The following is a 25,951-nucleotide window of genomic DNA, read 5'->3' as shown; positions in this document are numbered from 1 at the left end:
CGGCATATGAGTTGCAAGGCGCGCTTGGAGCAGCACCCTGGGTGCGACTTGCGACTCGTCAGACTAGTCTACTGCTGGGAACAGCTCTTATTGCCTCGTATCTAACGAAACCACAACCACCATCTGATCATCGACAGCGACTTTGGGCAAGTATCACGCCCGTCTGCCTCTTACCGCTCCATTCACAAAGAGCTGGTCACCGATGACATTACTCCAAAGGTCTCTGCACACTGGTGACGAGCTCATGTCCATTCAAGCAGGATCTCTCGCTTTCCCTATAAGCATCGCCGCCATTCGAAGCATCTAATGGACGACACGCGCAGCACTCGTTCACGCCGCACTGCACCCAGCAACCCCAGCGATACCAGTCACTCTTCAACAGCGGCCCCGAGCCCGCAGGTCACTGCATCGGCGCCGCTGACAAAGGCTACCAACAAAACCACCTCACATCACAGCCCGCAACCCAATCCCGCTGGAGAGTCCCACCTCAGACGAAGCGCCCGTCGCTCTGCAGGCGCGTCTTCTGCCAACGACTCAAGTACTACTGGCTTAGCTGCAACGTCCTCAAGTTCAGCCAGGTATTCAAGAGCTGGTACTCAATCCCGTCCAACTCGTCGAAGCGCACCTTCAGCAGGCACCATCGACAGCGAAGCGAGTCGAGTCTCTGTACTCAAGTCAACAAAGCCCACAGTGCCACACCACCAAGCTGGCAAGGTAGTGCCAGCTTCTACTGTGGCTGACAGCATCGACTCTCAAAGTGACCTCTCCAGTGTTGGCGACAGCTCTGGATTTCTATCTGCACCTGCCACTCCTGCCACTGTGCTCAGCACAGCTACTACAGTGCCTTCAGCGGCAGGCTCTGCCACTTCACGCCCCGCGAAGAGACCACGGGAGGTGGATCCTGAGGAGAGTCTAGACTCCGCTTCGCAGGCCGGTGTCGAGAACGCCACCCCGTCACGTCAGGCTCGAAGAGGAGCAGGCGGATCCAATTTTGCCATCAAGAACCTCGACACTGCACCGAGGTGAGTCCGGTCTCCTCGCGTGTAGCTCACCGCTCACGATGACAAAGAGCTCCTTTTCAGACCCTTTGCGCTGACACAGCCCGTCTCACATGTCTAGCTCATCCAAAGCGAAAGGTAAACGACGCAGAATTTCGCCAGATCCACCCCAGCCATCCACTTGCGCTACTGCATCTGCCAAGCCAGGTACGAGCGGGCACACGGACGAGGTAGGTGGCGAAGAACAAGGCTCTCAGGGCGCTTCTTATAATCTGCGGCCTAGACGCTCCGGCGACGTGTCTGGCTCGAACATCAGAACAGTCATGGCCCCTAAACGCCACTCGGGCGCCGGTCCCTCTAGCAGCATCTCGCCGACTGGCGCCCTTCCTGGCTCGAGCACCGCTGCCAATGCAAACGCAAAGGGCAAAGCCAAGGCGAGAGCGAGTCGAAGCACAAGGTCTGCTGCACGAAACGCAGTCGACCCCGTGGATGAGTGCTCTGACATGCGCTTGGACACTGCCGCGAATGATGCGGGCGACGCTAATGCCGAAGATGCAGACATGATGGACCTCTCGGCGGCCTTGGCTGGTGACGACGAGCTTGAAGCGCTTGACCCAAGTCTACACAATCAAGACGAAGACGACGAGGATGATGAAGACGAAGGTGTCGGTGAGAAGGATGATGATGAAGAGGAGCGTCGCGCTCGAGAAGCGGAGGAGGCCATGGTTGAAGACGACGACGACGAGGGACCTTATGAGGACGAAATGGACGATCCCTACGGCGATGGTGGAGGTGGCGCTTACGGCTCTACTCTGCGCGCAATGGCGAGCTTCATGAGCGGCCTACCGTCACGATTCCGCGCGCTTCTAGCTGGCATCAAGGACAGCAGCGATCCGTCAGCTCAACTCGTGGCGTTGCAGGAACTGAGCGAGGTGCTCAGCATGAGTACCGAGGATCAGCTCCAAGGTTACTTTCCTACCGAGTCCTTCGTGCGCGAGCTCGTTCATCTGATGGGGGGACCCAAGCCTGACTCGGGCACGAAATCGAAATCAACGTCGAGCGCTGCAGTCGCGAGCAGTGTGGATGACGACTTGGCCGCGGTTGCTGCAGCGACTGGCGAAGGCAATGACGAAGCCATGCTCATCGCTTGCCGCTGTCTGGCCAATCTGATAGAGGCGATGCCTTATGCTGCGCATTCAGTAGTCGGATGCGGAGCCCTTCCCGTGCTTCATTCAAAGCTCAAGGAAATCCAATTCATCGATCTTGCAGAGCAGGTCCTTTTGGTGAGTAGCCTACCGTGTCGCGCCAAGTGATCACTTTCCCTGGACGGATGCTTACCCACCCTTTCGCACCATCATACAGACACTTGAGAAGATTTCCGCCGAGTATCCGTCTGGCATTGTGCGAGAGGGCGGATTGCTGGCCATGCTACAATACATCGACTTCTTCGGCATGCATGTTCAACGCACCGCTATGCAGGCGGCTGCAAATTGCTGTCGAAAGCTCATGCCAGAGTCGTTCACAATGGTCCGGGATGTCTTGCCAATCATTCAAAGCGTTCTCACGTATCCAGATCAGCGCTTGGTGGAAAGCGCTTGCAAGTGCGTCGTGCGCATCATCGATAGCTACCGACACCGTCCGGATTTGCTCGAGCAAGTTCTCACCAGTGAGATGGTTGCCGCTCTGAATGCCATTCTACTTGCGGGAGGAGGCTCTGGAGGCTCAGGCTCAGCTGCCTCGTCAACTGGAGCCGCAAGCACAGCTGTCAGCACAGCCACTTACACCGACATCCTCAAGACGCTCGGCCTATCTGCCCATTCCAGTCCAGAGGTAGCGGTCATCCTGCTGGACAAGAACATTGTGGAGACTCTTTACCTGCTTCTCACCGGCTCGCCCGCTCCTGCTGAAGATGGATCAGGCGGGCGCGGTCCCGCAGCGAGCCTGGCGCAGTCATTGCAATCCGAAGGTGTGACTAATTCCGCAGAGTCAGCTCCGATGGCCGTTCTCGCGACCGACGTGGAGCCTGGCGCAGAAAGCGTCGCGGAAGGCACTGCAGTGGCGGATGTAGCTGTATTACAAAACCTGGCCCATCGACCCAAAGAGCAGATCCAAGAAGCTCTCTCGCTCGTTTGCGAGCTAATGCCACCTTTGCCTCGAGACGGCATCTTCGATGCCCGTGCATACGGCGAGAAGGCCTACGCGAAAAGGAAAAAGTCGCAAGCCAAAGCTGCGAGAAACCTGCGCCACGCCAGTCGAGCGGCCAAAGGCGATGGATCATCAGCTAATGTTTCTGAGACATCAGTCAAGCAAGAGCCCGACACGGATTCGCCACCGCCCGTTGCCCCTGCTTCCGATGCTCGAGCTGCTGGTGGGTCAGAAGCACCAACAGAAGCATCCAGCGCAGCTGCGCCGGCAGTGAAGACGGAACGTGTCAGGACAGAGAAAGAATTGGCACGCGACGCTGCGCAAGCCAAGCGCATGGAGATGCTGAATGAGAGACGTGCCCTTGTCAAGCGCTTCACTCAACTAGTGCTTCCTACCCTGGTGGAGGTATATGCTGCTAGCGTCGCTCTCCATGTGCGAACGAAGGCACTTACTGGTATCCTCAAGATTGTCAGCTTTGTGGAGGCCGAGCCATTGGGCCAGGTCCTGGATGTGAGTGCCATGCCGTCCCCTTTGTTGACTGGACGAGAGCTCACCTACGAGCCTCTGCGCGATTGCGCACCTTCTCTAGAATGTCCCGCTAGCTAGCTTCTCCGCAGCTATCTTGTCATCTCGAGACAATCCCGCGCTAGTATTGAGCGCGCTTCAGCTCGTTGACCTGCTCAACACCAAATTGCCCAGGGTTTACAGCGCAGCTCTCCGCAGGGAAGGTGTCGTGTGGGAAATAGAGGACATCGCTTCTCGCGAACCCGCGCGCTCGATGTTGACAAAGACGTCCCCGAAGGAAAAGGGTACCGGCGCTGACAAAGTAGAAAGTGCTCCTGCTCCTCCCGTCGCCGCGACAACCTCTGGGTCTGCAGCAAGTGACTCTGCCAAAGAAGCGTACCGAGCTCGCCTGGTTGCTGCTGGTCACTCACAAGAAAGCGCGTCAGCCGCAATCGCAGCACTTGGACTTGGCGCCAATTCGCTGTCTGCGTTGGGACTTCCAACCAAAGCACCAGTACTGCCAACTGATGCAGACGACGCCAACATTTGGCGTGCGCGCATGATGCGGGACCGTTTCGCCGAGGAAGTCAGTGCTAGTAGCGCAGCTGACGGATCTGAAGCGATTCGCGCTCTGGACCATCTCAAGGCTCTCGTGCAGTCCCTACAAGGCGATGCGACCGAGGTGGTGTCCAAAGCGGAAGACACGCTAAAAGCGATTGCGTCGCAATTGTCGCGAAAGGATTCGCCAATCTCGAGTTTCGAGTTGTTACGATCTGGTCTTGTAACTGGCCTTTACAGCTTCTCAGTGGGCTCTTCGGAGGCAGTGCCGACTCTGAAACGCCGCGAGCTCCTTGTGACCGCTTTGATGAAGCGTACGGATTCTACGCTACCGTCCCCAGCCTCGTCCCTCGTTCGCCGGCTGCAAGAGACCTTGAGTCGGCTCGAAAAGTTCGACATTACATCTGCGCTCAGTGGCAGCGCTGACGACACGCGACGCAGTCCCACAGCGAACGTGGCTCGCTTGGTCAGACTCAAGCTTGTTGCCGAAGGAGAGACGAAAGATATCCCGCGGAGCTGCAACAACATCGTCGTCAGCATTCACGCTATCGCTGCATTTCGAAATCTGAACGAGTATTTGCGACCGAAGATTGCCGCAGCTATGTCCAGTGGTGGATCTGGTGCTCAGTCAGCTGCATCCAGGCTGTCCGGTATGCTAGCAGCAATGGCTGCTGGCTCCGGTGCTGATTTTGGGAGTGACCTGGGCTTCTTGGCCGGCTCTTCGCGCACCAAGGCTTCAGGAAGCTCCGGCGAAGCTGCAGCAGCCTCCGGTGGCGCATCATCCAGCAAAGCGGAAGATGCGAGAGCAGAGGGCGGCGAAGAGGCTGCCAAGCCTCGCAGAAGTTCGCGGCTGAGCGCCAAGAGTGCTGGAGAGAGCGCCGGTGATGGAACAGAAGGTGCCGGCGCTTCTGGCAGTGGAGGGGACCACGAAACATCAGCACATGCTGCGCTTGGCGAGGGCATCTTTGGCGGAGACGAGGAAGATGCTTCGCAGCTCGCACGTCGCATGCTGGAAGGCATCATGAACGGTGACATGGAAGGCGATGACGGTTACTCAGACGATGACGGGTACGAAGAGGATGTGATCGAGGACAGCGCCGCCGCCGCCGCCTTGGATAGCGAGGCTGCACTTGCCTCTGGAGAAGACAAGACGGTTAACCTGAAGGTGCCGGCTTCTGGAGAGAACAGCCAGACCACAAGCGGGCTGCAGACACCCGCAGATCAAGGTGCAGAGTCAAGCACACAAACCAACAAGCCTTCAGGCGCTTCACCCACCAAGCGCGCCGGTCAGTCGGCGGTCGCAGAGTCCAAGGGCTCTTACGCGTCGGCTGTGCAAAAGAAGCCAACTGACTGGCATTTGGAGTTCAAGTTTGACGGCAAAGACGTATCGCTGGCGTCGACGATCTATCAGGCTGTTCACAACTTTGAGATGACACCCGCAAGGCAAGCGAGCGGTTTGGGTCGATACGTATGGAATAATGTGTACACGGTGCGCTACAAGAAGGTAGAGGGACCGCAGCCAGCGACCGATGACGGTGAGTGCCGAAGGCGTGGTTCGCGTCCTACGGCAGTGACTGACTCAAAGATTGTCGTGTTCTTATGCAGCTGTGCAAGGGACGCCAGAGCCCGTGGAAGCGGAAACGAACGAGGTACAACTGCCCTCGTCGGTTCCAGCGGAAGCCCCATTTGCCAAAATCTTACAGCTGCTCAGTGTGTTGCACGACCTAAACAGCGAGTGGCGCGAGAGCACAGGCGACTCGCAGCATCCTGGTGAAAGCTCGGCCGCAACGCTGGAGGAAGTAGCTTTTGTCAATAACAAACTTACCGCCAAACTCAATCGGCAATTGGAGGAGCCGATGATCGTCGCGAGCAGCTGTTTACCTGGGTGGGCGACTGAGCTACCGCGCGCATTCCCATTCCTCTATCCTTTCGAGGCGCGATACTCGTACCTCCAAAACACAGCGTTTGGCTACCATCGTCTAATTTCGCGCTGGCAGGTGCAGCAATCGCGAAATCAAGACTCCTCGTCTGCAACTTCGAGGAACGACGACTCGCTTGCGCTTCTGGGCCGCCTTAGCAGGCAAAAAGTCCGCATCCAGCGGAGCAACATTTTCCCTTCCGCCATGAAGGTCTTGGAGCTCTATGGCACAACTTCCGCTCTGCTTGAAGTCGAGTACTTCGAGGAAGTTGGCACGGGTCTGGGACCAACGCTCGAGTTCTACGCGCTGGTGTCTCGCGAGTTTGCCAAGAAGTCTGTACTCATGTGGCGCGACGATGGCGGCGGCACAGAAGACAGCGAATACGTCTCTTCGCCGCTAGGTCTGTTTCCCACGGTGCTCTCGGCAAAGGATGCGGAAGCCGCGTGCAGCTCGCCCAATGCTTTTACGACGGCATCTTCCCCGGACAAGTCTGACGCTGTCAGGTTGCAACAATTCACCGTGCTCGGACAATTCGTCGCCAAGGCTCTGTTGGACTCTCGCATCATCGACATCCACTTCTCACCCGTTTTCATGCGTCTGGTCCTCAACCAGCGTCTTCCAGAGACAGTTGGAATGCTCGCTGCAGTCGACCCCAGCCTGGCGCGGAGCATGGACAAGCTACGCGGTCTCGATGAGGAGACCCTCGCCGGAATGGGTCTCGACTTTACTCTACCCGGACACCCCGAATACGAGCTGAAGGCTGGCGGCAAGGAGATCGCAGTGGAAAGACACAATCTTGAAGAGTACATCCAAGGGGTCGTTTCTCACACACTCGTGCACGGAGTAAAACCCTTCGTGCGCGCCTTTAGGCGAGGCTTTACTCTGATCTTTCCCATCTCCGCCATGGCGTCTTTCACAGCGGATGAGCTCGTGATGCTGTTTGGCAACACAGAGGAAGATTGGGGCGAATCCACGCTCCTGAGCGCCATCAAGCCTGACCACGGCTTTAACAGCGAAAGCGCGGCTTTCCGAGATATCATCAGCATCATGGCATCGTTCGGCCTGAACGACCGCCGGCGCTTCTTGCAATGGCTCACAGGATCGCCGAAACTTCCTATCGGTGGTTTGGCGGGACTACACCCTCAACTTACCATCGTCAAGAGACCGCACGAAGCTCCTTTGACACCGGACGATTACTTGCCGAGCGTCATGACTTGCGTCAACTACCTCAAACTGCCATCCTACTCCACGAAGGAAGTGATGCGTGACCGACTCGAGACGGCCATGACCGAAGGCGGCACATCGTTCCATCTGTCGTGAAATCTCGGTGTCATTCTGACCATCCTGCACGCACGCCGCTCTTCACGCTCGATAGGATTCGAGCGACACATAGATGTTACCTTCTGGATGTTCATGTTCGAAACAAGCTTCTGCATCAGCACTCTGTGACGCGCTTGGCTCTTCCCTGTCCGAAATCACGATTCCTCCCACAGCGTCATGAAGCAACCTCTACACGCCATGTCTGCCCCCTCCTCCGACCCCAGCCACGCGCGCAGGAGCGCACCATCCATGTATCCATTTGCCCCTCACTCCTCCCCAAGACTCGCAATCTGAACCAAATTTTCCTCGACATTGGGCACGCGCCACATGTGCGAGACGGTGGTGTGGACCAAGGTTGGTCAAGCACATGTGAAGCTGTATTCCTCGACCCTGCTGCTGGCAACGAGACAACAAAACTTCGTTTCGCGGACCTCGTGATTATGGGCTTGAGCAGAGCGATGCACGCATGCATGTGCCTGGCTCGCAGTCACCAGCAGTCACGGACTCACGAGTCGCGCCCCAAACGCCCCATGCAAGCGCTCCAATCACAACGATCTTGAATTCTTGATTATTCTCAGAATTGTTCTAATCAGATTCAGTCACGAGTCACGAGCCACAGTCTCGAGTACCGTGCGGTGCGTGAAAAGCGGGCGAGTCAAGAGTGTGGAGGTGGTTGTGACTACATGCATCCATGTCCCGCACACTCTCGACTCGTGAGTGCGCTCAAAACCACCATACCAAATGATTCGCGACCTTTGTCCCTGTAGCGCACCATCATCGTCTCGCTTTTGGCCCAGAATCGAGCCTGCATCACATAGAAGATTCTGAAGCTGCTAGGGCTTGCTTTCAATTTGAAGGACCGCAGGGGTGTGTGGATCGACTCGCATATAGTCAAGGAGAACAAGAAGCGCTTTGCCAACATGTCGACGAGGACTGGAATTGCCTCTTCGATCATTGCCTCTTTGCTGCGCTTCTCGACCTGCGAGGTGAGTTGTCGGCCTGATGAGCCCCTGCAAAAGTGGCATAGGAAATTGTGTTGCGAAGCGTCGTCATTTGCTGGTCCTTTGATCCGATCCAATCACCTGGACATCATGAACACGAACATTGACGTTGACGCTGACGCTTCTTTTGGCGCGGGTGCGCTCTGCTGGGTTGGACGGGGCGGCTGCGTCAAGGTGTCGGACGCGCTGATCAAGCTGAAACATCCTACCGGCGGACTTTTACCTGGCTTGGACATGTTCTCTCCATCGCACTTGTCGGGCGAGACGCGCATTTGTGGACCTGCTTTTACCGTTCAGGTCAGTTCGGCTTTCTTGCAGTCAGTCAAGTTTTCTGCTTGACCTCTATGTGAAGCTGTCTTCCACGCGGGACATTTTGAGGCTGACGTTTCAGATGCTTCTACGTCAAACTGCATCAAGATGGTGGAGGGATCTGACAAAGATGCACCAAAGCCTGAACAGCATTTCGTGAGTCGCTCGCTGGTCACACCATCCTCACAAACAATATGCTACACATGCATGCCTTTCTTGCAAGGCTGACCAACGTGTTGATGCGTGCGCCTCCACTCGGGACTCCACCTATGTATGCGAGGAACAGGTAGATGCGGCGGAAAAGGATAGCGTCATGGTCATCAGTGCGCCTCCTGAAGTTCGATCGGCGGTATGGGGAGGACTCATGTCCGCTAGAGCTCAAGCTAGGGGAGTCAAAGGAATCGTGATTGATGGAAGGTGTAGAGATCTCAGCGAGCATAGAGAAGCGGGATTTGCTGTGAGTTGAACACGACTTGGGCTTGCGGGAGGAAGCGAGTGCAGTGCTGTGGGCCCTTCGAAGATCAGAGCAGGCGGTCTCTGTGTAGACGGAAGCTCTACTGTTTTTTTGCTCTGCGCACCGACCACTGCTCAATGCTCTACGCTCTGCCTTTTGGCTTGTCGCCTCACAGGTGTTTGCACGCGGACATTCCACGCTTGGTCAATCGCCGTTCACGCGTCCCTCGCTGCTCCAATCTCCAATCACGATCACAGATCCAACATTGCCCAGCACCTCTCCATTCCATCAACTAGTCGTCCACCCGGACGATTTGGTGCTGGCGGATCTGGACGGGGTGGTCGTCGTGCCCCCTACGTTGGTGGAGCAGGTATTGGAACTGGCGCAGAAGGGAAGAGAGGTGGATGAAAAGTGCATGAGCGATCTGAAGGAGGGCAAAGGCGTCAAGGAGACTTTTGCAAAGTGGAGAGGAAAGTGATGAGGGGAAAGAGCAGGGCAGGGATCGCGCAGAGGGGCAAGGACGAGAGCGAGGGCAAGAGCTGATCAGTATTGAGGTGCAAGGTGCAGAAAGTTGCCCGAGGACGCATGCAGAGGGGGACTGTACGATTCTCAGATTGATTTTGGTGAGGTTGTCAAGACGACGCATGGCCGCTTTGATTCATCTGGCTCGATAGAGTTCGACGGGAAGGCAATACTTTGCACCGCCCACGTACGTCGCAGCAACACTCGTATTTCGTGCTTTTGATCCCCATCCCCCCATCCCCTATCCCCACATTCCCACAACGGTTCATAGACGTTGCGCTAATGTGAATTGACCGAAGGGCTGAATATCACGCGGCGCTAGACCTAGACGCTTTCCGATTGATTTCGCAGTTCGTCTGCGCTTGTAAGATCCGTGCACGGTCGCACAACGGCACCACATATTACCATTCTCGTTGAGTCTGCACGCGATCGTGTTCCGCAGCGGAGTATGCAAGCCAAGAATGTGCGCGTCACGACCTCATGAATTGCAGCTTGTAGAGTTCTCGGTCAATAGGGACGAGAGGATATGAGAGGGGGGATGAAGCGCGTCCGTTTCTTTCTACAGCTGGTCCGATGCAGCATTTGGATGTGAAAAAAGCACATGTCCTTTATGGGGAAGGGGTGGAGGAAGAATGCGAAGAGTCCTTGCCGACAGGCCCGGCTTGTTCAGCCTCCTGCTCCGCATTTGCCGAAGTGGTGCCCTCTTCGCTCTTTTCGTTGCCAGTCAGCTCAGCGGCCGCTTTCTGCATCGGCAGATCCGCATTCTTGCCGCTCTTTTCAGGGCTCCCCTTCTTTGCAGGCTTCGTCTTGTTCCAATTGTGAATCCGTGCGATGTAGAAGAGACCGAGCGCCAGAGCAACGTTGAAGCCGATGTACGCGGCAAGAATACCCTACGAAAGCGACGAAATCAGAAATGGGCATTAGACGCTCGCAATTTGCTCAACGCTCGGCCATCTCTTTGTGCTCACCAGATTGCGCCATCGATGCGAGCTCGAAAATGCAAAGTTGGACGTAGACAGACCCGTCAGGAAGTCCTCTCCACGGCTGTACTGGCAGACTTGACAGTCGCCGTCGGGCCGCTGCTCGAAATAGCCAAAGGCGCGAGTAAAGTAAGGCGAGAGATAGGCTTCGCAAGTCTGTCCAGTAGGAGGCCTGACGATATTAAACTCGTTCTCAGCACATCGTACAAGTTGTGGACCCAGGACGTTGCCCAGAAGACCTTCGAGGAGGTATGTAAAGGGCGAGAGGGGCAGCATCCAGATCCTCCAGAAGTACGGCTGCAAAGGCGGAGGCTGCACAACGCCGCAGAAGACTGTGCAACGGAATACGCCGTCAGTGTCGATGCATGGCATGACATTGCTTGACTGTGGTAGCGCACTCACCGATAACGAAGGAGAAGAAGACGGAGAACAGCACGGACGCCAGTTGCGCATTTGGTGCCAACGCGGCCATAGCTGCAAGACGCGGCACAGTGAGTCAGCTGCAATCGTACGAAAGCCTTCCGCACGTCTTGTTCACGAGCCGCGACTCACCACTCGAGAAAGTGAGCCAATAAATGCTGAAGAATTGCAGCGCGAGCCAATTGTAGATGACGCGATCAGATGCAAAAGAGAACTGGGTCATAAAGTACCAAGGCGCCCAGTAAAGAGTGTTGCCGAGGGCATTCCAAGGAATCTCGACGAGGATGGCGCTGATGACGGCGATAGGCCAGGCGTACATCTTTGAAGGGCGCTCGCGAGCCTCGTAGAGAGAGCGGAATCGAATAAACATCGGTTGTTGTTGTTGCGCGAGCGAGGTGGATAGGACGAGAGACATAAAGATGGCGAAGAGCTTGTTCTGAAGGCTCGCCGTCGTGATGCTCTTTCCTTGTCCCCAGAAACTGGATCCGATGAACAGGCCGGCGAAGATATTGAGGCCGAGCTTGGCGGTGAGGTAGACAGGGCTTCGCCAGTAGTGAGTGATGGCGCGACGCGTGACCATTGTAAATTGGACAGGCCAGCTGGCGGCGTACTCGCGGTTGCCGCGCGCAATGTCTTCCGACGAGAGCTGCTTACCGTCGGCTGAGTGCGCAAATTCCTCCAGCTTTGTGATCAGGTCTTTGTGCATGCTGCTGTTGAGATAAGACTGGTGCCAGTCGAATTTCGTGGTCGCAGTCGCACCAGCGCCAATGACGTCCAAAATGTACTCTGCGGGGTTCTCATGCTCTTGACATTCGCGTCCGCAGACGCCCGCAAAGTAGGGAAGGATGACGGAGCAATTCTTGCCGAGGTCGCCATTGTAAACTACCTCACCTCCTTTCTTTAGGAGGATGAGACGATCCATGGTGTTGAACAGCTCACCCGAGGGCTGGTGGATGGTGCACAGAATTGCCTGGCCTGCATCTGCGAGCTTGCGGAGGAAGCGGACGATACTCCAAGCGGCTTGGGCGTCCAGACCAGAGGTAGGTTCGTCGAGGAAGAGGAGGAGCTTGGGGCGGGCAGCAAGCTCCACAGCAATCGTCAAACGTTTTCGCTGCTCGATGTTCAGACCCTCTCCTACTTCGCCGACCAGAGCTTCTGCGAAGGCCTCCATCTCCAGCATCTTAATGACAGACTCGACGTAGTCCAATTTTTGCTGGCGCGTACGCTCTGCAGGTTGACGGAGCAACGCAGAGAACTGCAAGGCTTCGCGCACGGTAGCGGTGGACAAGTGCGTGTCCTGTTGTTGGCAGTAGCCAGTGTCGGCCTGGAAAGAGTTTGGCAGGCGACGTCCGCCCACGAGGAAATTGCCATCGACGATACCGGTGCCAGCGCGCTGAGCAAGGACATTCAGCAGCGTCGTCTTGCCAGCTCCAGACTCGCCCATGAGAGCCGTCAGCTTGCCTGGCGCGACGTAGCCGCTGACGTTCGAAAGAAGACGACGGCGCTCCTTCTTGACGAGCACATTGTAGTTGACGTTGGAAAAGCTAAAGACGTCGCTGGAAAAATCGAGCTCCCTCACTGCTGCTGCCTGCTGCTCATCCTCTTCCTCTGCGGTGAGTCCGCCTTCAGCAATTCCCTTTTCCTCTGCCTTTTCCAAGTCGGTGCCCTTTGCATACATTGCCTCTTTGACAGACTTGGGCTCGCGGCCACGCTTGAAGATGAGAATGCCAGCCTTGGCCGACGGGTCATTTTGAAATTCTGATGCGGCCGCGTACCAGATCACAAAGGCGAAGAAGAAGCCGAGCAGGATACCGACATTGCGCCCGCGGTTGCTGAATAGGTACCCATAATTTGCCAGAGCATACGCGGCGCCATCGATGGTGAGCTCGCCAGGCTGACCGCTCGCGACAGCACAGACTTGATTCGCAACATTTGCCGCTTCGTAACCCTCCCCGCTCGGGATGACCGAAGCGCACGGGACGTTGAGGTATCTGAACTCGTTGGTGATCAGAATCTCGAAGCTGAAGGCGATCGGGTTGCAGTAGGAGAGCCAGCGCCACCAGATGACCATCGAGTTTCGGGGAATGACGTAGCCTGCGTAGAGAGCAAGGTCGATGATACCGAGACCAGCGACGAGCGTGGCGTTCGCTTCGTTGCGGAACGTGGCGGCGAGAGCTCTGAAGAAGGCGACCATCAGGTACGTCGTCAAGTAAACGATGGCCAAGTAGATGAAGAAAGCGTCTGCGCGGTAGACGAGGCCAGTCAGGAAGTAGATGATGACGCTAAAGGGAAGCGAGGTTATGGCACGCAGCGGCAGATCGAGCAGCGTGTTTGCCAAAGCGTCGCTGAAAGGATGTATCATACTGAAGCGAGCTTGACGGATGACGATTGGACGTTGTGCGTATCCTGCGGCAACTTCGGTCATGGCTGTAAAGGCGTTGAAGAGGAGGGCGAAGAAGAGGACGCCACCTCTGCTGAAGAATCCGGCGGTAGATTGAGGCATGTTGTAGAAGCAGGATCCGATGATTAGAGATTGGAATGTGCTTGCAAACATGATGATCAGTTGCGTGGGCAAGTCACCCCACAGGATCTGAGCTCGACGCTTGATGGCAGCGCGAATTTGCTGCGGCAGCGACATGACGAAAGGCGAGTCTTTGCGCGTGTGTTTAGCCTTCTCCTCGCGCTGCACAGCCTTGTAGTGTGCAGCCGCCTCAGCAGTGTGGTTGTCCTTCAGCTCTTTCATGTAGGCAGCCGTCTCTTGAGCATTTTGTTTGCCCGCCTCCGAGTTGCGCCAAGCTGCAGCAAGCTCGTGAGGAGTGCGTGGCGCACGATCCTCGAACCCTTTTCGGAAGAGGCGCGCGTGCTCGTCCGTTACGGAGACCAAGTAGTCGGCAGTAGTCTGCTTGAAATGACGCTCAAAACCGAGCTCGTAAAAGTAGTCGGCAGCCTTGTCGAGAGGACCAAAGTACGCGCACTGGCCTTCGGCAAGAACGACGACCTTGTCGAAAAGACTGGTCAGGCCTTCTCCTGCTTGGTAGACAGAGGCGCATACAGTCATGTCGGTCAGGTCGGTCATGATGCGCAGCGCTTGACCAAACTCGACTGCTGTGGAGCTATCCAGACCTCTCGTGGGAGAGTCGTACATTGCCACCTTTGCTCGCGTGGCCATCAGCTCAGCAATGGAAACACGCTTCTTTTCACCTCCACTGATGCCACGAATGAGCTCATTTCCAACTTTGGTGTTGAAAGTGTGTCGCAGGCCCAGAATGGTGGCAATGGCTTCTCGAGCAAGGCTCGTGTACTCGTCGCGAGTAGACTTGCCATCCTCGCTGAGACCAGGGCGCCTGCCAGAGGCTGGTGCGCGGGTGGAAATGGCAAAGTCGAGCGTCTGGGCGACAGTGAGTGTTGGAAAGTGTCTGTGAAGGAATCGAGAGTCAGCTAGACAGCCACGAGATGTGCATGTTGCTCTCATATCTGCTCACACATCATCTTCGGGCGCATACACTACATCGCCCCTCAGCGAACCATTGATGTCCTTGTGCGACCATCCTTGCCAGCTCATGTCTCCCTCGATGCTTCTGAATCCACCTCGATAAGAAGCGAGAGTCTTGAGGAGACTGGTGCATCCACTACCCGGTCTGCCCAGAACGAGGAGCATCTCGCCGGGCTTGACGCAGCCAGTAAAGCTGTCCAGGATTTTCTTGATGGGAGGATTGCGCATACTGCTCAAGTGGGCGAGAGATCGGGCTGGCTGCACGAGCATCGAGCCGAAGCTCTGATTTAGGGCCACGCCTGCGCCAATTCCAGTGACAGTGAGGTCTTGGAAAGCCAGGCCCATCGTTCGACGCTCGTTGCCGCGCTGATCCGAGTGCCCAAGCATCTCTCGCAAAAAGGCAGCCAGGTCGAACTTTCCCGTCGTGTCGAAAGGGTCAAAAGTTCGCTTCTCATCGCCCTCCTCTAGCGTTGTGGGGGGAAGACCGGCCGCGGCTTGTCGTGATCGGACAGAGTGCTCTGTCAAGCGTCGCGTCAGTTCAGCCGTGCCTGTGGGTGTGCGGTGGAAGCTGGCGTGAGCTACAAGGACACCGCGATCGGTGCCCACGCGCGCTTGCGCTTGTGAGAGCTACGAGGAGACGCAGCACTGACACGATACTCACCGCTTGGATCCAATGTACCGATGGGAATGGTTTTGTGGGACGCTGTGCTGGTCACTCGTTCCAAGTTGGGCTGCGCCTGGGTGTCGTACTTTTCCATCTCTGCAGTACCAGAAGAACCCTCAGGCTTGGCTTGCTGATCCAACACCTGCTCGACGGGCTCATCCCGCGACGCTGCGTTGGATTGCGACATGCTGTCGGCTTGGCGGTGCCTATGCGTCCAAGCTAGGTGTAGAGACAAGCAGACCGGTGGATTTGATAGGATGCCTGCAGGTACACGGGCGATGCGGCGTGCCACAAAGTCCTTGAGAAGTTGAGATGCAACGTTCTCGTGACCGTCGGGACTGCAATCTATGATGGTAGCTTAGGAGGGGATGCCACTCATCCCTCCATTCACCTGTCTCTCCCTTCTCTATTTGAGCTTCTCGATGCGAGCCTGCAAGAATCAGGCAAGATTTGTGCAAACACGTTCCTTGACCACAGCACCGACACTCGACTTTCATTTTAGGCTTTCCTCCGTCGCTTCGCTTGTTGTGCGTGCATGCGTGCGTGCGTGGCTTTCGCAGCTTTGGCCGGGGCTGACCAAACAGAAAGAAAAAGGCCCGAGGGTGAGGGTTCGCGTCGCATCAGCGCGTCATGCAGCTCTAGCTGCATCCATGGGGACTGTACCGTACTCTTGACTCACAGCACTCACACTTGCGCGCCGATCGCTGCCTGTCTCATCGAGGTCTCTTACACTGACGAGCTGCCTGGCGGATAGTCGCCCCCGAGAAGCTTGCCGCCTGCGAGCGTGCGGAGTCAGAATATCTGCCCACAGTCGTGAGTCAAGTAGGTACATCAGTACGTGCCAAACGCGTCGCAGGTCCTTGATCGAGCGTGGTGGGTAACATCAGCTCTTGGGCCTCGCACCAGCCCCCGCTCCGCATGCGAAGCGAGATCCACGTTAAGATTCACGATCCGCTCCCTCGCTCGTACTGCTGCCCTCGTTCGTTCGTGATGAAGCCACAACAGCCAGCCTGTCCATCGAAGCAATCATCGTCGCCAGGGGGGCTCGCGCATATGCATGCGCGCAGCGGTGGTTACTTTCGGAACGATGATTCCGATTGTCCACACCCGACCGCTATCTCTCTCCCGTCGTCGCGATGGGGCTGCTCGGCGGAAGATATCTTATTCGAGCCAAGCCAAACCCCAGCTTTGTCGTGGGCTGAGCATTGAGCGGAGCATGAGCATACTACTGACTGTCAAGCTGAGCACAAGAATCAATCACCTCAATCAAGAATCTTCGCTGCACGACCTCCTTTCCCTACCCGATCGAATCGCACGTGCGAGGCAAGAATCTCCACCCTTTATGCACGGGGGGGGGGGGGGGGCGAATCGCGGAAGCGGAAATTTTTCGTTGTGCTTTGGCACCATGCAGACAGGGGCATTCACGATACTCTTGACTGCACTACTCGATCAAATGAGTTCTGAATTGCCGGCTCTTTCAAGCGCACGGCTCACCGACGGTCCACTCGACCATTTCCGCGGGCTTGCGCAGCGCTCACGGGCGCGTGTGTGCATGTGTGTGATCGTTGCTCTAGCAGCAGTCAGTCAATTGAATCATTGCGTTGTTTGGGTGCGTGAATGAATCAGCGATTGCGCAGGGGCAACACGTGACGGCAGAGCGTCAAGATGAGCCCCACGCACTCATCCATCCCTCCATCCGTACAGCGCTACAGTGCCACTCCCAAACCGCTACTTTCTCTCCGTGCTACTCAGCTCAGCTCAGCTCAGCTCAGGGCCTTTCTTCTCTCCTTGACACGACGCGCGTCGCGACGAAGGAGCTTGCCGATCGAGTGCCATCGCGCCTATATACTGGTGGGCCTGACTGTACGGGCCAATTCGAATCAATGAGCGAGAGTGATGCTGGTGCATCATGGCACCCGAACGAGCCGCGCGCCGCGCGGACAGCCGCGGTTATACGGGGATACGTTCCGGCGATGCAGAGATCTGCAGCAACGATGCAAGGCTGTTGAGTGCATGTAAAACCGCAAGCGTGGGTTGCGGATCAATTAACCACTGCACTGAATCGTGAATGATGGTGGATAATTTTGAATGGTCAAGTGAGCGTACATGCAGCTTCGCGAGCTCCTACCGGGTCCGCTTATCACCAATCAAACTGCATCCAGAAGCCTCCTTCACATGCCCATCGACGATTCTCTCATAGCTGCGATCCTGACGCGTCACGTTCGGCCGACCGAAGTCTATGGAGAAAGGCGATCATTGTGCATACATGCGCAAGGTCTGTTCGGACCTGATGCCATCACACATTGCTGGTCCAGAATCGATGTAATTCCTGGAGTTTCAGATGCTGCACCGAAACAGAGGAGGATATGTACCAACTTGTTCGCTTTGCATGAGCCGATATGAAGGTCCTTGATGGGCAGGCAACATCAGTCGAATTTGCCTCCCAGTCGGTTAGCGCTCGACGCGCGCGCTGTCCTTTTGAGCCACAATGCCAAAGAGGCGCACAGAGCTGCCAAGAAGGCAAATGACAAGAGCGGGTGCGCAGCGGTCGCCTCCTGCGCAGCTCCCATTCAGATGGACAAAGAAAATTGGCAGTCGAGTCAAGACGGAGGATGAGAGCGACGCATGGGCAAAAAGGAGGAGGAGGGCAAAAGAGAACGCAAAGGGTCAGAATGCTCCGATCCTCACTTCGAACTGAGCAGAACAAGACATCGCAACTCACGATCAGAGCTTCTACCGCTCCTCCCGCTTGCCTGACGCCCCTATCCACAAATCCGCGAGAGCTCCTAGCTTTGGGTCCCTTTCCGACGCTTATCAACGCCAAGGTACCCAGCACGGCCTCGTGATCTATCCAATTCCTGGCATTCCTGACCAATACGCCCGCAGATGCCAAGCTGCCCGTGTCTGGTCTCGACCCGCCCAGCTTGGCGCCGGGAACGTACGTTGGCTGCTCTGCATCGAGCTGAGCTTGCAGAGGCACGTTGCGCGTGACGATGGGACGATGAGGCAGATTCCAGTACTGCAATGAACGCCCATCGGCCAGTATCAATGCTGGCAGGTCCGTCTCCTTGACGTTGTAATCTGGCACATTGTTCACAGGATTTGGTCGCGGCGAAGCTCAGCGTTCGCGCTGAATGTAGGCTTAAAGTCGCCGGTGCGAACGCGACTTGCGCCTCCACTCACACTTGCCAATTGCGCTCGCCCAACGATCCGCGTCGATCCATGCAAACAGTACCTCTGGCACGCCTGGATTACCGCCTCGGTCTGTGCCACTAGGCGCTGTGCGAGCTGCCAGGGCAAGTTGCTTGAGCGCCAGTAGCTCGCCATCCCTGACAGCAGAGCCGCTGCCTGTACCAAGTGTGGTTCCATCGTGATGCAGATCCGAGAGTGCGGCCAACACCACTCGCTTGGCCGCTTTGTCTGAGGGAACGTAGAGGATGAATAGGTCAGTAAAGATCACGAACATGGTCAAAGAGAAAGCACCCAAATGCACGTTGACGTATAGCCGCTGCAAGAGGTCGCCGATCGCTCACTATGGATCACATCCGAAAAGGTGGCACCAGTGATCTCCGTGACAGTAGCAAAGCGCTTACTGTCTAGCCACTCCGCCACCTTCTTAGCAGCTTGAGCCGGATCCAGTTCGATCGGTATTTGGCTAGGGTAGAATGCGTCCACTGGTCGATCCGTGCTGTGATCCTTGAAGACGAGCAGTCCGCTCACAGCATCTTTCGCCGCTTGAGAGCTAGCCGCGCTGGTGCTGCCCCTTGTCAAGCGCGCCTTGTATCGCTCCAAAAGCTGCGGATCGCTAGACTTGTAGACGTGGACCGGCGTGGTCAAGAGTACCCTCGAAGCCCTCACCACCGCATCGATCTCTCGTTCCGGCGTGGCTGGCGAGTGCAAGTACAAGAACAGCACTTCATCCCTTCGGCCCAGCTCTCCTAGCTCTCTGCCTTCGATCGAGCGGACGCCCGAGGTGGATCCTGCTTTGAGCGCCCATTGCAGCATCGCATCATGAGATCTTCCGCCCGAATACTCCGTCGGCGTTCCTTCGTTGTACCTGAAGACTCGACAATATGTGTCACGGATGTCAGCCGCGCTTTTGCCTTCTTTCCCACATCATGCAGCTTTCCATACTCACATGCGCAGCGTTGGGAATCCACCAACTCGATATGTCCGGCAGACGAGTGGGAAAGCCTCGCAGTCCACTTCAACAGCATTTACGCGGCCTTTGAGTGACTCTGCGAGCTTGATGAACGCCGGCTTCATAGCTTTGCAGTGAGGACACCAGGGTGCGAAAACTGAGAAAAGGTTGGGCAATGGGATGTCAAATTTCAGCCGGTTACTAGCTTCATCTGACCACGTGAGGTAGCGCATTCGCCGCAGCGTAGACGACCCCAGCCAGTCGTCGTGTCCAATCCTTCCTGCGTGCCACGGACACTCACACTTTACAAAGCTGCTACCCCTTCCGCCCTCTTTGCTCAGCCACTCGTCCAAGTCTTTCGGTGTGGCTAGGGGAGCCTTTCCAAAACTGAGTAGCACACCTTCAGGGTTGGGACCTGATGGAGCAGAGGCCGCCTCTTTTGGAGGTGCGGGAGGCGCAGGCGGCGGGGGCGGGGGAGCTTGGGCAGGCTGAGCTGGTGCTGGTGCAGGTGCAGGTGCAGGTGCAGGTACCGGCTGTGCATCAAGTGCGCCCTCTTTCGGAGGTGAGGCAGGAGCAGCTTCCTTTTGAGGATCTGCCGCCGGCGCAGCTTGATCCTGAGGGATGCCTGGAGGTCGAGGTCTATCCGGATGAGGAGGCACATAGATGGGAGCTGGATTTGCTAGCTTGCCGTGAGGATGCGGCGTATCTGAGACGCCTTTGAGAGCTCTGAAGATGGAAGCTTGCTTATCTATGAATACCGACAAGTCCGTGTAGTCCCTATCTCCTTGATATTCGCCTGCCTGCTGCACTCCAGACCGGTACCTGCGAAGCGTCAAGTGGTACATGTCTACATCAGCGTCAGCGTCGGAAAGGGCAATGCGACTCACAATGTGAGGCCGCGGTCGCGGGCTGAATTGCCCACTCACACTGTCAGCCGAGGCAAGTGCGGCACGTTCTGCTCTGCGCAGATGTCCCTCTGAGCATTGCAGTCCACCTGTGCGAGCGTGAAAGGCGCATCCGGGTAGTCCGTCCTCAAATGATCCTTTGTGCTGACGAGCTGATCCCAAGTAGGCAAGAAAGTCTTGCAGTAGCTGCAATAAGGACTGTAAAATTCGATCAACCAAGCCCCTTCTTTGATGGACTCGGTCCAATTGGACGCTGTCAGCTGCAGCAGCCCGGCATGAGTCGCTCCCGAGAGGCTGGTGGTGGTGCCGACTGGGGAGCTGAAGCTAGCCGCTGGAAGCACGGCAGCGAGCAGCCAGCTTGAGAACATCGACCGCAACAACATGCCCCACTATTGCAAGCTCGGAGCTTTGATGGATGGTAAAGTACGCCAGGGGCTGCAGGCGTCGAATGAAACGCACGGGGGATTAAGACGATGTAGGGCCCTCTTGAGCGGTGATGAAGTCAGGGCGAAATGATGGATCCGGCAAGCGTGGGCCGACGTAGGTGGCAAGAGTGGGCGAGGGTCCGACGGATCGTGCGAATCGAGTGGACGTCTTGGCCGACCATTCGACTCGTAACGCTTGATCCTCATCGACGAGCAAGCACTCACGACTATATGCATAAAATCCCGCGACCTCTTGGCGCGCTTGGCTCCGGATCTCGCACGAGAGAGAGAGAGGTGAACGGTGATTTGACGGAGATCCGCGGGAGTTGGAGGCCTAGCTGATGCTTTGATGAGTAGCTGACGCTGACGCACACGAACAGGACCCTGAACTAGCAGGCCGCGGAGGGATCACTTGATCATCTTCGGACACGGATACCAAATAAGCTGCAGAAAACCGTAGAGAAGCACCTGTTTTCACTGAAGCGCTCACACTCACCTGCGACTGTCACTTGTCTCTGTCCGAAAGCGACGATTGTGGGTCGTGAGCTGCGCTTGCTGTGCAGCCTGTGGTAAGAGATCTCTACTCCCTATAGACTATAGCTGCACATCGGCTCGATCGGACTGAGCAATCAGAAAGGCGCATCCATAAATGGCGCGCGTTCAGACGCCCTTCATCAGTCTCAGCTTTGTCAAATCGATCGAAGAAGCTGCGGCGCCAGCGTCAGAAGCACCATAGATCGTGTCTCACTTTGCCATATAAGGATCACCTCATCTAGTTGCGCGCTTGTGCTGGGATCCTCACCCCTAAAGTTCTAGCTCAGACGTATGTTTATCGCGTAAGCGTACAAGGTCGTTCGCTCCTGCTGCTTTCCCAGCTTTCTATACATGGACTACATCGTCGACCAGCCATTCGACGTAGCATATAATCGCTCAATCTTTGCAAGGCTAAGAGGGGACGTGATTTCGAGATCCGGACTGCATCGTGTGCAAGTGGTTATCCACATTCCGCTCCATCACCGCACATAGCCTACGCACTCACACCTCAAAAATGCCAGGAGCTCCGGCGAGGGGCCAGGTGGCCAGTGGGAGGACATGCAGCAAGAATGCCAAGCATGTTGTCATTATCGGTGCAGGAGCCGGTGGCACTTGCCTGGCTGCTAGACTGGCTCACAAGGGCTATAGAGTCACAGTGGTAGAAAGGCACGCCGGTGTAGGTGGAAGATGCTCGCTCGACTTTCATCCCGAAGGTCATCGATGGGATGTCGGTCCGAGCTTGTACCTTATGCCAGAGGTGAGCATACAATCGAGCCGCTCGATAGTCTAGCATTGAGAACACCGCTCCTCTAACGCTCCCGCATTACTTGCACAGATCTTTGACCGGGCCTTCGCCTCGATGGGTCGCTCGAGGGAGAAGCTGGTGCCCCTGACCTTAGCTTCCCCAGCGTACACAATCCACTACCACGACGGTCGCTCCCTGCAGCTTTCCTCCGATCTCACAGCCATGGGAGCCGTGCTGGAGAAGTTCGAAAGACCGTGCGGCAATCCTGATCCGCTTGGCAACTTTTTGGAATTCCTCAACGAGGCTGGACAACACTACGAGGAATCCATTCGATGGGTATTGGGTGCTGATTGGACTCATCTGCTCGAAGCGCTCACTCGGTGGGAGATGTATCCGATGCTCTTCAAGACCCGCATCCTGCACATTTGGACCACCTTGTACTCCAGAGCCAGGTGATTACGAGCACGCTGTGATTGGGCAACGCCTACTATTCTCTCGCTAACCAAACTCCTGCTTTTGCTTGGATTCGCAGCTCATTCTTCTACAGCGATCACATTCGCCGCGCCATGACTTTCAGCTCAATGTACATGGGGTGAGCTATCAGTGGAGCACAAGCCAGCAGTGTGGTATGCCCCTTTCTTACCCTGCACATCTCGGCCACCAGAATGTCGCCCTTTGACGCGCCAGCCACATATTCGCTTCTTCAATACGCAGAATACGCAAAGGGTGAGTGACAGCGAGGTCCTCCAGGGCTCTGGCTGCGCTATCACTCCAGACCCGTCCTCGCGCTGAGGGCGCGTCCTTCGCACTTGTCGCTCTCAGGGGTTTGGTACCCTATAGGAGGCTTCCAGCGCGTCGTGGCTGCCTTTGAGCAGATCGCCAAGGAGGAGGGCGCTTCCTTCCTCTTCAACACGAACGTGAAGCAAATCAAACTCGATGCTGTAAGGGGCGCAGCAAGCGGTGTGGAGCTATCGGACGGTCGCAAGATCGAAGCGGATGTGGTGGTGAGCAATGCGGACCTGGTCTCGACGTACAACAAGCTACTACCACCATCTCCGTACGCCGACCGTTTGACGCGCAAGGATCAGACCTGCAGCAGCATCTCCTTCTATTGGGGCCTGAAGGAAATCGTCCCCGAACTGGGTGGCCACAACATCTTCCTGGCAGAAGCTTACAAGGAATCCTTCGACGAGATCTTTAGAGAGGGCAAGCTGCCCTCTGAGCCTTCCTTCTACGTCAATGTGCCCTCGCGCTTGGACCCGACGGCTGCGCCGTTGGGTAGAGACACGCTCGTCGTCCTGGTTCCATGCGGTCCCCTTCCCCTCGATGCATCGACTTCTCGTGCAGAATTCGAAGTCACTCGAGCCAGAGCGCGGAGACAAGTGATAGCTACTTTGAATGCTCGACTAGGAGATCGACGCGCTGAGAGGCGAGCGGAAGCAGATGGAGGCGTGTTGAAAGCTTTCGACGAGAAGACGGCGGACGCTTTCGACATCGAGTCGCTCATAGCTGTGGAACAGGTCATGGATCCGTTTGATTGGCAGGAAAGATTCGATCTATTCAGGGGTTCAATTTTGGGTTTGAGCCATACCATTCCGCAGGTGAGCTTCGTCTCGTCTCTTTTGTGCGCACGGACACACTTGCTTGCGCGACCTGATCGACTCGAAACGAATGTCACGTCCATCCCTGACCCATCACCCGCAGGTGCTATGGTTCAGACCGAGCGTGCAGCATGCCACATACCGCAACCTGTTTTTTTGCGGCGCGTCGACTCAGCCAGGAACGGGGGTGCCCGTGGTCGTGGCAGGGTCTGCCGTCGTGGCAAAGAGGATAGACGACTTTTTGAGCAAGAAGAGCAGCAGTGCTTCCTTCTTGCCCCGCTCGCTCGCGAATATCTGCGCTATGATTGCTACTCTCATTGCGCTCCTTGTCGCTGCTTTGCGATGAACTTGATTGCCGGAAATCCAACGCAGAGACAATCGTTCGTACTTTTCCCAAGACCTTTTGCATGATGCTTTGCCCTCACTTTTGCTGCTGAATCGTTGTCGCATATGACCCGACGCAGCATTCATCGCGATTCCAAATGTCAACTTTTTTGAAATTATGCAATCGTGATGATGTCGGAAGGCTGAGCAAGGGCGTCAACATTGCAACACGAGTAGTTCATCAAGAAAGACGATGCGAGAGTGATCCTTTGCAAAAAAAAAAAGGAAGCTAGATACACTAAGAGGGGGCGGGGGGGAAGGTATTTGCAAAAAGGTGGCAAGGGGCCCGAGAGAGGCTCGTCTTGAAAGACGGAAGAAGAAACGAAAAATTCTTGAATACCGTGTACACTGTAAGGCGTCTACTGGTGACCAGCGACGGTAGCCTCTGGGCTGTGATTACCGTTGGCCTCGGCGGTCTTGAGTGTGCCAGCGCCGACACCGGAGCTGTGCGCACCGGCCTTTTCGGTGTCTGGAAAGTCGGTAGCTTTTCCGCTCTGCAGACCCAGAGCTGCATAGTCGACCTTTCTCATGGAGAAGAGGTGGATCATTGCAAAGACGGGCTTGGCGAGGATGTCCACTGCGAGGAAAGGGGGAGGTTGTTGAAGGGCGCGGAAAAATTGAGAGTGATGTGGAGCGTTAGAGGTGCGGAGAGGTGATGAGGCGCATTTGTGATTGGAAAGATTGCTCAGAAATTACTCACAGACGCCGTAGAAGACCATCTCGCCGGCTGGCGAGATGGTGTTGGATCCATCGCAGAGACCCCAAGCGATGGGGTAGCAGAACCACAAGAAGGACAAGATGGCCGCACCAGTCACGTAAGTCTTTTTGATTTCGCCACCGTGTCTACGAGCAGAAGCGAGACCGGGACCGTAGAGGACGTAAAAGACGCCAAACATGGCAACGTTGCCAAAGGTAAAGTATCCCCACTTGTAGGTGGATGGAACCAGGGCTCCGACTAGACCCGTGATGATCATCACTTCGTCCGCAAAAACGGTGCCGAAAATTGCAGAGAGGGGAAGACCGGAGACGAGGAGAAGCTCGAGGAGCAAGAGAGGAGTGGTGATGACCCAATCGATGTAGCGAACTGAAGGTGGTTCGAACAGCAGCGATTGTCAGTCTCATTTAGCGTACATTGGGTGCATGCTTGGCCCGGGAGAGTTCCGCGGTCAGTTGGCGCCACTCACCATACCAGATTGAGCGAGTAGCCCGGGGATTGGTATCTCCGTGAAGGTACTCGACGGGGATGGCGGTAGCACCGAGGTCAGCGGCCAAGGAAAAGTAAGCTACAGACGCGGTTCCCAGAATAGCGATGGTGAGGTAGTGGAAAGTTCTTTGACCCGGAGGAATCGTGAAGGCCCATCCCATGGTGATGAGCATGGTAAAGACCATGATGGCAAACACTGCCCACAACCAACTGGATGCTCCAGTGGTAATGTCGATGTCGGCCACAGTGGGGTTGATGGAGAGCACATCGTTGCGCGAGACGAGATTGTTGAAGTGCTCCATGTTCGGCAACAGGAGTTGTGGTGCTGCAAGGTGAAAGGATTTGCGGTTCAAAGGTCACGCAAGGGCGGTGAGGGGGATGATAGTGGGAGGAAAAAAATGGGGGCCAATGGTTGCAAGACGATTTTGTACTTGAGCTTTGTGAGCTGGGCGCCTGCATCTCGGTCGCCTCCGATACAAGCCCGATGAAGCGTCTGCTACCAGCGCAAGGTTACGATCCGGACAAAGACTTGCGCTGACGATCGCCTGTTGCATCATCTACACGGAGGCGGGGGGATTTCAAATCACCGCGGCTAAACGAGAGTTGCCTCGTCTTCAGGGCTGTACCTCGGCATGTCCCGCCTGCCACTTCGACAGCAGACCGGCAGGGTCCATTGCCAAAGTTGCAATCTGAATTGCTCAGGGCTCCAAGGGCTAAAGCCACGA

At 56.2% G+C, this 25,951-nt stretch overlaps 7 protein-coding genes across 7 annotated transcripts; 3 read left to right on the top strand and 4 right to left on the bottom strand.

Annotated features, from left to right (window-relative positions):
* Window positions 1-66: 66 nt before the first annotated feature.
* On the top strand, window positions 67-7,756 carry IE81DRAFT_123341 (hypothetical protein). Its single transcript, XM_025510194.1, has 5 exons — window positions 67-1,022; window positions 1,102-2,281; window positions 2,361-3,653; window positions 3,733-5,740; window positions 5,811-7,756. Exons 1-5 carry the CDS (start codon window positions 307-309, stop codon window positions 7,442-7,444), a joined length of 6,831 nt encoding a protein of 2,276 aa, XP_025369600.1. The 5' UTR covers window positions 67-306; the 3' UTR covers window positions 7,445-7,756.
* Window positions 7,757-8,055: 299 nt separating this feature from the next.
* Window positions 8,056-10,145, top strand: IE81DRAFT_323403 (RraA-like protein). The gene is made up of 5 exons (XM_025513938.1): window positions 8,056-8,430; window positions 8,620-8,742; window positions 8,863-8,910; window positions 9,041-9,211; window positions 9,384-10,145. Exons 1-5 carry the CDS (start codon window positions 8,365-8,367, stop codon window positions 9,684-9,686), a joined length of 711 nt encoding a protein of 236 aa, XP_025369599.1. The 5' UTR covers window positions 8,056-8,364; the 3' UTR covers window positions 9,687-10,145.
* Window positions 10,146-10,194: 49 nt separating this feature from the next.
* On the bottom strand, window positions 10,195-15,745 carry IE81DRAFT_323401 (putative SNQ2-ABC transporter). Its single transcript, XM_025513937.1, has 6 exons — window positions 15,285-15,745; window positions 14,613-15,171; window positions 11,263-14,546; window positions 11,113-11,184; window positions 10,699-11,042; window positions 10,195-10,620 (listed from the first exon to the last, which is right to left on the bottom strand). The coding sequence occupies exons 1-6, from the start codon at window positions 15,472-15,474 to the stop codon at window positions 10,339-10,341; spliced, it is 4,731 nt and encodes a 1,576-aa protein (XP_025369598.1). The 5' UTR covers window positions 15,475-15,745; the 3' UTR covers window positions 10,195-10,338.
* IE81DRAFT_123279 (hypothetical protein) lies at window positions 15,252-16,150 on the bottom strand. Its single transcript, XM_025510193.1, has 2 exons — window positions 15,976-16,150; window positions 15,252-15,859 (listed from the first exon to the last, which is right to left on the bottom strand). Exons 1-2 carry the CDS (start codon window positions 16,117-16,119, stop codon window positions 15,494-15,496), a joined length of 510 nt encoding a protein of 169 aa, XP_025369597.1. The 5' UTR covers window positions 16,120-16,150; the 3' UTR covers window positions 15,252-15,493.
* Window positions 16,151-17,350: 1,200 nt separating this feature from the next.
* IE81DRAFT_323396 (thioredoxin-like protein) lies at window positions 17,351-20,938 on the bottom strand. The gene is made up of 7 exons (XM_025513936.1): window positions 20,355-20,938; window positions 19,730-20,250; window positions 19,426-19,585; window positions 18,821-19,344; window positions 18,471-18,707; window positions 18,010-18,368; window positions 17,351-17,842 (listed from the first exon to the last, which is right to left on the bottom strand). The coding sequence occupies exons 1-7, from the start codon at window positions 20,699-20,701 to the stop codon at window positions 17,714-17,716; spliced, it is 2,277 nt and encodes a 758-aa protein (XP_025369596.1). The 5' UTR covers window positions 20,702-20,938; the 3' UTR covers window positions 17,351-17,713.
* A 631-nt stretch (window positions 20,939-21,569) lies between these two features.
* Window positions 21,570-24,122, top strand: IE81DRAFT_123072 (phytoene desaturase). Its single transcript, XM_025510192.1, has 6 exons — window positions 21,570-22,049; window positions 22,128-22,489; window positions 22,570-22,629; window positions 22,702-22,763; window positions 22,860-23,638; window positions 23,742-24,122. The coding sequence occupies exons 1-6, from the start codon at window positions 21,807-21,809 to the stop codon at window positions 23,982-23,984; spliced, it is 1,749 nt and encodes a 582-aa protein (XP_025369595.1). The 5' UTR covers window positions 21,570-21,806; the 3' UTR covers window positions 23,985-24,122.
* A 259-nt stretch (window positions 24,123-24,381) lies between these two features.
* Window positions 24,382-25,528, bottom strand: IE81DRAFT_347373 (family A G protein-coupled receptor-like protein; the record flags this gene model as incomplete). The annotated part of the gene is made up of 3 exons (XM_025516137.1): window positions 24,382-24,599; window positions 24,723-25,106; window positions 25,207-25,528. 3 exons carry the CDS (start codon window positions 25,526-25,528, stop codon window positions 24,382-24,384), a joined length of 924 nt encoding a protein of 307 aa, XP_025369594.1.
* Between the last annotated feature and the right edge of the window lie 423 nt (window positions 25,529-25,951).

This window comes from Ceraceosorus guamensis (assembly GCF_003144195.1).
Source record: "Ceraceosorus guamensis strain MCA 4658 unplaced genomic scaffold IE81scaffold_29, whole genome shotgun sequence".
NCBI lineage: Eukaryota > Fungi > Basidiomycota > Exobasidiomycetes > Ceraceosorales > Ceraceosoraceae > Ceraceosorus > Ceraceosorus guamensis.
The sequence above is the reverse complement of the archived record's forward strand: the minus strand, read 5'-3'. Positions and strand labels throughout refer to the sequence as shown.

What these genes read in the sequence shown, in the direction of transcription:
- IE81DRAFT_323396 (XM_025513936.1), bottom strand. Translation starts at nt 20,701, where the DNA reads ATGTTCTCAAGCTGGCTGCTCGCTGCCGTGCTTCCAGCGGCTAGCTTC. An exon ending in GGGTAGCAGCTTTGTAAAGT is followed by an intron (nt 19,586 to 19,729) that starts GTGAGTGTCCGT and finishes ACCTTTTCTCAG; the next exon opens with TTTTCGCACCCTGGTGTCCT. An exon ending in CTTTTCGGATGTGATCCATA is followed by an intron (nt 18,708 to 18,820) that starts GTGAGCGATCGG and finishes ACGTTCCCTCAG; the next exon opens with ACAAAGCGGCCAAGCGAGTG.
- IE81DRAFT_123341 (XM_025510194.1), top strand. Translation starts at nt 307, where the DNA reads ATGGACGACACGCGCAGCACTCGTTCACGCCGCACTGCACCCAGCAAC. An exon ending in AACCTCGACACTGCACCGAG is followed by an intron (nt 1,023 to 1,101) that starts GTGAGTCCGGTC and finishes GCGCTGACACAG; the next exon opens with CCCGTCTCACATGTCTAGCT. An exon ending in TTGCAGAGCAGGTCCTTTTG is followed by an intron (nt 2,282 to 2,360) that starts GTGAGTAGCCTA and finishes ACCATCATACAG; the next exon opens with ACACTTGAGAAGATTTCCGC.
- IE81DRAFT_123072 (XM_025510192.1), top strand. Translation starts at nt 21,807, where the DNA reads ATGCCAGGAGCTCCGGCGAGGGGCCAGGTGGCCAGTGGGAGGACATGC. An exon ending in TTCAGCTCAATGTACATGGG is followed by an intron (nt 22,630 to 22,701) that starts GTGAGCTATCAG and finishes CTCGGCCACCAG; the next exon opens with AATGTCGCCCTTTGACGCGC. An exon ending in ATACGCAGAATACGCAAAGG is followed by an intron (nt 22,764 to 22,859) that starts GTGAGTGACAGC and finishes TGTCGCTCTCAG; the next exon opens with GGGTTTGGTACCCTATAGGA.
- IE81DRAFT_323401 (XM_025513937.1), bottom strand. Translation starts at nt 15,474, where the DNA reads ATGTCGCAATCCAACGCAGCGTCGCGGGATGAGCCCGTCGAGCAGGTG. An exon ending in CTTCTTCTCCTTCGTTATCG is followed by an intron (nt 11,043 to 11,112) that starts GTGAGTGCGCTA and finishes TCCGTTGCACAG; the next exon opens with TCTTCTGCGGCGTTGTGCAG. An exon ending in CGCATCGATGGCGCAATCTG is followed by an intron (nt 10,621 to 10,698) that starts GTGAGCACAAAG and finishes TCGCTTTCGTAG; the next exon opens with GGTATTCTTGCCGCGTACAT.
- IE81DRAFT_123279 (XM_025510193.1), bottom strand. Translation starts at nt 16,119, where the DNA reads ATGTACCTACTTGACTCACGACTGTGGGCAGATATTCTGACTCCGCAC. An exon ending in GCAGCGATCGGCGCGCAAGT is followed by an intron (nt 15,860 to 15,975) that starts GTGAGTGCTGTG and finishes CTGTTTGGTCAG; the next exon opens with CCCCGGCCAAAGCTGCGAAA.
- IE81DRAFT_323403 (XM_025513938.1), top strand. Translation starts at nt 8,365, where the DNA reads ATGTCGACGAGGACTGGAATTGCCTCTTCGATCATTGCCTCTTTGCTG. An exon ending in CAAAGCCTGAACAGCATTTC is followed by an intron (nt 8,911 to 9,040) that starts GTGAGTCGCTCG and finishes TGCGAGGAACAG; the next exon opens with GTAGATGCGGCGGAAAAGGA. An exon ending in ATAGAGAAGCGGGATTTGCT is followed by an intron (nt 9,212 to 9,383) that starts GTGAGTTGAACA and finishes GTCGCCTCACAG; the next exon opens with GTGTTTGCACGCGGACATTC.